The 8,413-nt window shown below is 35.0% G+C and overlaps 1 protein-coding gene across 1 annotated transcript; it reads right to left on the bottom strand.

Annotated features, from left to right (window-relative positions):
* Positions 1-368: 368 nt before the first annotated feature.
* Positions 369-7,405, bottom strand: LOC146954964 (uncharacterized). Its single transcript, XM_085747066.1, has 4 exons — positions 7,343-7,405; positions 1,295-1,427; positions 982-1,075; positions 369-780 (listed from the first exon to the last, which is right to left on the bottom strand). Exons 1-4 carry the CDS (start codon positions 7,403-7,405, stop codon positions 369-371), a joined length of 702 nt encoding a protein of 233 aa, XP_085603192.1.
* Positions 7,406-8,413: the final 1,008 nt, after the last annotated feature.

The raw sequence follows: 8,413 nt of genomic DNA, 5'->3' as shown, positions 1-8,413 counted from the left end.
GATAAAAATTCTGCTCCACTCTCTTCTTCCGCAGAAGAAAAGTACACCGTCTTTCTAAAACAATTAATATGCACTTGGTTGTATTCCAACCAGTTCATACCAAGAATCACATCCATACCCGTCAACGGTAAACATACAAGATCAACTTCAAAATCCCTACCATACATGGATATAGGACAACTCTGACAAACAAAAGAAGTGGTTACTGAACCCTTAGCTGGAGTTTCAACAACCATTTCCACAGGCATACTTGACATAACTAAACCCAACTTATTTGCACAATCAACAGCAATGAAACAATGTGTAGCACCAGTATCAATAATAGCAATTAAAGGAGTACCATTAAAGAAACAAGTACCTCTGATAAGTCAATCTTCATTAGCCGTTTGTGTACCGGCCAATGCAAACACCTTCCCACTAGTCTGAGCCTTCTTAGGCTTATTGCACTCAGAACTAAGATGACCCTCCTCATCACAATTGAAGCAAACAATGTCACCACGCTTGCACTCAGCTATTGTATGCCCTTTCTTGCCACAACGATAACACTTTTTCTCATCCCGTTGAGTACATGCATTACTCTTATGGCCTTTCTCACCACATGTATAACAAACTATCTCAGCCTGAACATTTCTTCCTTTAGGTTTTCTTTCCTCATGCACCCTCTGTTTGCCCTTGTCAGCAGGGGCATTGTAAGGCTTCAGACGACTCTGCTGTCCCTTACCTCTACGGTCACTCATCACCTTGTAGTGAGCCTTGCTATCATCTTCATAGATTCTGCATCTGCTCACCAAAGCAGAGAAGTCACGGATCTGTTGGTAACCAATGGCTCGCTTAATATCAGCACGCAAACCATTCTCAAACTTGATGCATTTAGAAAATTCAGCATTGTCTCCAGTATAGTGTGGATAGAACTGAGCCAGCTCCACAAACTTGGCTGCATACTCTGTCACCGACATGTTTCCTTGTTTCAGCTCAAGGAACTCGATCTCTTTTCTTCCGCGAACGTCCTCAGGGAAGTATCTGTTTAGGAACTCTCTCCTAAACACAGCCCAAGTAATAACCGCATCACCTTGCTCTAATTCAGGTAAGAGGCTCACCCACCAGTCATCAGCTTCCTCAGCCAGCATGTGCGTACCAAAATGCACCTTCTGATCATCAGTACATTGCATAACCCTGAAAACTCTTTCAACCTCTTTGAGCCACGTCTGTGCTCCATCAGGGTCGTACCTTCCTTTGAAAGTAGGAGGATGATTCCTCAGAAAAGCCTCCAACATTCTCACTTCAGCATTAACACCAGCACCAGCATTTTGTTGTTGTCCTATAGCTTGGGCCACAACTTCCAATGCAGCAGTCACCGCAACATCGTTTCTTCCAACCATTCTAGTTCTTTTATAACAGATAAGGTTTGCAGCCTCCAGGTCTCTACTCTACATAACAACAAAAATCAGCACAACTAAGACAATATAAATTGTCAAACAACTCTACATGGCTCGACATGACTCTACTAATTGGCCGGACGGACCGACCTGCTCTGATACCAATTGTAACACCCCGTTCTCCCAACAACGTAATATTAATTATTATAATCAGAGTAAACCATACAACGGAGTGTCACACTACTAATCAAAATTTCATAAATAGAAAATAGTTATTTATTTAAATCAACATTTAAAATATCTCCAAAACTGCAGCGGAATAATTCTTTAGGAAATACAATTTCAACCAAATCCAACATAAAGGAAAATCTTGGCACAAAGGCCTCAACGTAATCAACATTATTTTCAACAACGATAAACTCCATTATTAAGTCTTTTCCCAAAAATATGATACATAAAAGAAATGAAGAAAACAAAAACATTCGCGATGAATCCCCATCCTAATGTGTATCAGAGCCCTAGACACTGGAGCCAACCAACCTACAAGCCATTATTACTTGCAAGTTACCTATACGAAGGGCAACATTTTCAAGCAGAAGGGGTGAGAAACTTATCCAATAATAATAATATATAATTCATCAAATTAATGAAAGCAACAACATATCACAACATACATCATTAATAATGTATATAAAGAATACATATAGCAACAACATAATCATTCTCCGCAACAAAGAGCAGCAACAACAACAACTTCATTATCAACAACTACACCGACAACTCGACAATGCGACAACGGCAACAACAATTCGACAATGCGACAACGACCACAACAACTTGACAATGCGACAACGGCAACAGCGATTCGACAATGCGACAACGATAACAACAACATGACAATGCGACAACGACAACAACTAATGCATCATGCAGGTGGTACCAATCTACGCGCGTTGAATGCTAAGCATTCCAGGGCATAAGCCCCCAACAATTTGGATGGTTAAAGTATCCCAGGGCATAAGCCCCCAACAGGTGAATGATAAACATTCCAGAGCATAAGCCCCCAACGGGTTGAATGATGAATATTCCAGGGCATAAGCCCCCAACAGATGTGAGTATGCAAATGGACTCAACTTGTGTATATCAACATACAACTTCAACAGCGACTACAACAACAACATATGTGCCTAAAGCAATTATGACACACTCCCCAACTTCGACATCAGATGATACAACGACATCAACAACGGAAATCAACAACATAACATATATATAAATCAATTACATTCATCTCAAAGTCTAAAACATCCCCCAAAAGCAATTAAGTTTTGATCAATAGAACATAAGTCAAATATCCATAAAACACCTCAACTAAATCCCTAACACTTAAGTTTGAAGTTGGGAAACCAACCATAAGTTTTTGGACTAACTTGGGATTATTTATTCTAAGTTTTCTGAAAATTTTCTGAAGACCCACTTGTTGGTATCATTGATAAATATAAGTATAGTTTGTTAATTACGATATGAAAGTGCAATATATATTATCTATACATATAATTTTAATCAAAATCAAAACTTCATATAAACCAGCATTTATAATTTATAAGCATTAAGAAGATTGGGCAGACGGACATATGCAAGACGTCTGTTGACATACTTTACCAAGGTTGAGCTGCACCACATCCCTCGGGATGAAAACCAGATGGCTGACGCTCTTGCTACTTTGTCTTCTATGTTTCGTGTCAATCACTGGAATGATGTGCCCGTAATCAAAGTACAGCGTCTCGATAGACCCGCCCACGTGTTTACTATTACATAAACAGAATGAACTATAGTAGGAATTTGGCAAGAATCCAAGCCAAAAAGGTAGGATAAAATTTTGGTCACCAAAGGTTCCTCCTTTGGAGACGAACTTACGATAAACTTTATTACGGGGAAGTAACTTGTTAATTTGGTCCATAATCATCATACAATGAGTATTACGTAAATAGAATTAACTATAGTAGGAATTTGGCAAGAATCCAAGCCAAAAAGCCCCAACAATTTGGATGGTTAAAGCATCCCAGGGCATAAGCCCCCAACAGGTGAATGATAAACATTCCAGGGCATAAGCCCCCAACGGGTTGAATGATGAATATTCCAGGGCATAAGCCCCCAACAGATGTGAGTATGCAAATGGACTCAACTTGTGTATATCAACATACAACTTCAACAGCGACTACAACAACAACATATGTGCCTAAAGCAATTATGACACACTCCCCAACTTCGACATCAGATGATACAACGACATCAACAACGGAAATCAACAACATAACATATATATAAATCAATTACATTCATCTCAAAGTCTAAAACATCCCCCAAAAGCAATTAAGTTTTGATCAATAGAACATAATTCAAATATCCATAAAACACCTCAACTAAATCCCTAACACTTAAGTTTGAAGTTGGGAAACCAACCATAAGTTTTTGGACTAACTTGGGATTATTTATTCTAAGTTTTCTGAAAATTTTCTGAAGACCCACTTGGACTATTTCTATCATAACTCAAAATCTACAAATCTTTTCCACGCCAAACCAAGGCCATTATAAAGCTAACTTAATTATCTACAACTTCCATGTTTACACCTAAGGCCAGTTCAAAACGGAAGCGGGTGAAAAAGACGCAAGAACACGAAACAGGGGAATGTTGTCACTATTACATCGTACTACGATGGAATGCATCGTACTACGATGGGATATACTGAAAAAGTCCTGTTTGCTACTGGAAAAATCGTAGTACGATTTCCCAGCATCGTACTACGATGGAACATGAGCAGATTTACGGGAACAGACCAGATTTCACTCCAAAACCCAATTTTTGATCCCCCTAATCACCCAAAATGAATTAGAACAATGTTTACAGGTTCCATATACAACATAGCAACCAAAACAACATAGAAACATGCAATTCAACAACAAGTTTCATCATAATTCAACATCTAACATAACTTCTCAAACCCTAAAAACCAAGAACAACAAATTCATCAATTTTCAAATTATATACCATGATTATTGAAAGGAATCCCACCCTTACCTTATCTCTGCAAATTCTACAGCAAAAACGGTTGGATTCTCTCTTCCTAGCTCTTCTCCTAGCTTTCTCTTGGTTCTTCTCCTCTTTCTCTCCAAAAACCAGTTTTTCTATTGTTTGTACGTGAAACTGTTTCTATCTGATTTTCTTTCTTTTACTCCCAAAAATATAACTCCTTTCTTTTCATTTAACTCCCACTAAACTTTCATAATTATTTACTTAATTCCCATTAACCAAAATAAATAATAATTCTACCTATTTCTATTTCTCCTATTATTTCCACAAATAATAAAGCCATATTCATTTAAATAAAACTCAACTCCATGAATCATATAATAAAATAGCATCACACCATATATCACATAAAAATCATATAATATATATATTTCACATAAAATCACATATATATAACAAATAAAGTCATATAAAAATATTCACACATCTATTAAAAATAATATAATAAAAATGGGGCGTTACACTTAGAGTCGGAAAATCACAATGAAGTAGAAAATGCATTTTTAATTCAAATTAATCATGATAAATAGCACATTCATTATACATAAACCATCTCTCATCTTGGTTTTTTACTGAAAAAAGTTTATTGGTTTAATTGTTCTTGATTATTGGAATTACACTATGAAACACATTTTTCAAAAGTTGTTGGTAATTTTATGAGTTTCTTGAAAGGGTTGAGAATTTCTCGATAATTAATTTAGCAAAACATTAGACTCAATTAAAAACAAACCACATCATTTAAAAATGTATAATAAACATGTATGTTGTCAACTTAACATAACATAAAAGTGCTTTTCTAAGGTTAAATCCTGCCAAAGACCAAAAATAAAAGTATTTGAAATAATACAAGTTGAATGAAATAAATGGTATGAAAGAGAACAACATGGAAAAACTTAAATTTAATATTTTCTAGAAGAAGAATTAGACTAAACCAAAAAAAGTGTTATATCATTTTAAATTTTTTAATAAGCATGTATTTTATCAACTTAGCATAATACATCTGCATTTGTCTAATGTAAAATCCCATCAAATGCCAAAAGTAAATGAATTTGAAAAAAATATTAAGTTTGAATAAAAAATATAGCATTAAAGCGAATGACATCTACTAACTAAAATTTAAGATAAAAAAAATCAAACAAATGACATTCAAAAACTAACAAATCAGTTTATCATAATGTTAGGCCTTCCAATAGAGCCTACATTAGGTTGGATAATCATGTTATGTTAATAGCAACCAAACAAGTTAGATTGACACTACGTCTTCACAAAAAACCTTAAGGCACTTGGTAAATGGGTCATCTCATTTCTATCTTGATCAAAATCTACTCTTTCATCCAATATGTAGAATGTTAACTCACACTTGAAAATGTTACCATATTTTAACCAACTGTGTGATTACATGTGTTCTTAATTATGTGACACAGTCATGGAAAGTAAAATAGAGACACAACATGTTCAAAAATTTGGGTTGATGATTATTTCGTGGATGTATGTTTATGTTCCTTTCTTTCACGAGAAGAGATAAATAAAATTAGAAGAAACACAATGAATATGAAAAAGAACATTGGATATGAGAGAAATAATAAGAGAAAAAAATATGCAGTGTGTTTTGTCCATAAGAGAGTAGTGAATAATACGAGTTGTCGTTAATTTTATAGATTTGTTGAAGGAATTGAGGAATCTTGAGTAATTATTTTACCAACAAATTAGACTTAATTAAAAAAACTCAATATAATTTTAAAATGTTTAATAAGCATGTATTTTCTAAACTCAACATAACACATCTGCATTTTTCGATTGTTACATCCCACCTAATATCAAAATTAAAGGAATTTAAAATAATAGAAGTTGAATAAAAATATAGTATGAAAATGAATTTTAACATAAGAGAAATGATAAGGGAAAAAAATTAAGGAGTGTGTGCTTTGTCTGTGAAAGTATACATAATATATTGAGTTGTTGGGGGACTACCGGGGATCCAAAAACTAACAAAAAAATTCATCATAATTTTGGAACTACCAGGGAATCCTACAATGGTTATGATTCCCACAGTATACTAGAAACCACACGAGTGAGATTGATACCACATCCTCACAAAATATCTTATAGCATCAAGTATATGAGTCTTTTTACTGGTACCTTCTTCAAAATCTACTATTCCATCCAATATAGAGCTTTAAGGAATTAACTAGGTATATGGGTATATCATTTAAATGTTCTTTAAAATTTACTCTTGCGTTCATGCAAAACTTTAACTCACAATTGACACATTAACATCTCTTCTTCAAGTATGAGACTCTTTGCATCTGTGATCTACCACCTTGAATCACTCCCGCTTTCCCCACAAAGTTGAATCGAATAGAGAGGAACCACAAAAATAAGAATGATACCACATTTTCACCCAATATTTTAAGGCACTAAGTGTATGAATTTTTTCACTTATATGTTGTTGAACCTTCAATCCTCTACTCAATGTTAGACTATAACTTACATTTAATACATCACAACATTATCTCCCTCAAATATGAAAAAATTCTAGCCCGTGCTTGGCACGGGTATCCATACTAGTATGATTTTAATTCAAGAGAAAACGAACACCGACTCTTAAAAGAGGATCGCATAATCATATAGCAAGTAATCGCACATACATATGAATCATATTCATAATCTTCAAACATCAAACAGATTCGAATTGAATGATTTAATCAGAACCAGAAGCTCTGATACCACATAAGGGATTTTCAGAGAGGTTTTTCAAAATTTTAATCTCTTAACGGAATAAATTCCATTGAAACGGATCTTCATTAAATCATTAATCACAAATCAAAATCAAACAAAACACATGCTTAAACAGTTTAAGGATTCATGTGTTTACCTCTTGAAGCGCAGAACCTTTGTAGCATAATAGTTTCTGATCACGAGCAAGCAGCGTAGCCATGCCTCTACTCAGTCCACACGGACAGAACTCCTCCGATGATCGGTGCTAGCCAATTCCAACGGAGATTCAAAGAGAATAGGGTTTAGAGAGCGGCGGCTTAGGTTAAGTGTTTCCACCAACAGTCAGTCAAGCTTTAGCGCAAAGGTTATATTTATAGAACCACTTGTGTGGTCAGCAAGACAAACACTTAAGTACACCGTACCTTACGGTGCACCATATTTCACTTAAACACACCGTACCTTACGGGGGACCAGGTTTCTCTATTTTTCGTAAATTAAATAATAAAGTCATATTTAATTATTTAATTACTAATAAGTCTTACTTATTATTTTATAAATAAGTCTCACTTATTTATTTTATAAATAAGTCTGTCTTATTTATTTCTCTCATCTATCTGTCCTTTGTGTGTGACCCTATAGGTTCTCATAACATTGGCAATAATATTAAATCACATTTAATATTATAAACAGTGAGCGGTATCTAGCAACACATAACTGCTACCCAAGTGACGAGAATGTCATGTGATCTGACGAAACCTTTCTGTGATAATGATCATGTGTATAATTACCCTTTTGCCCTCATGTCTATATTGAACACAAGGCATAGACCGTGTCATCCTTGTCAAGTTCAATATTGGGCCCGTAGACATTTCTCCTGTTATGTAGGAGGGGCAAATTCCATCTAGGTCACTCACGTCCCTCAGCATGATTCATGGAGTACCCATCAACCAACTTTATAGTCATCCTGTTACAGACAACGTTTGAATGGTGACAAAGCACTCGACTGCAACATCTAGGGTACATAGTGGTTTCAGGTTGAAGGGTGGAATACACCACTATCACTATGAGAATATCTTATGACACTTTTCATAACTTTTACTATGTAGTATTCTCATGGCGGGTCAATCCAATATAAATATTACTCTTAATATTTATATCTATGTGAAGACTTGATAACTGTAATGCCCTCCTTTTTATTTAATTATTTTTATTAAGTTAGGGTTTATTT

This window comes from Medicago sativa, chromosome 1 (assembly GCF_051527215.1).
Source record: "Medicago sativa cultivar Bolivia chromosome 1, Bolivia_mono, whole genome shotgun sequence".
NCBI classification, from domain to species: domain Eukaryota; kingdom Viridiplantae; phylum Streptophyta; class Magnoliopsida; order Fabales; family Fabaceae; genus Medicago; species Medicago sativa.
The sequence above is the reverse complement of the archived record's forward strand: the minus strand, read 5'-3'. Positions and strand labels throughout refer to the sequence as shown.

Bases quoted from the DNA above. Each gene is read 5' to 3' on its own strand.
- LOC146954964 (XM_085747066.1), bottom strand. From the start codon at position 7,405: ATGGCTACGCTGCTTGCTCGTGATCAGAAACTATTATGCTACAAAGGT. The intron at 1,076-1,294 runs GTGTTAATGCTG...TACCTGAATTAG, and splicing joins ACAACAAAATGCTGGTGCTG to AGCAAGGTGATGCGGTTATT. The intron at 781-981 runs GTTCCTTGAGCT...TTTGGTGAGCAG, and splicing joins CGCGGAAGAAAAGAGATCGA to ATGCAGAATCTATGAAGATG.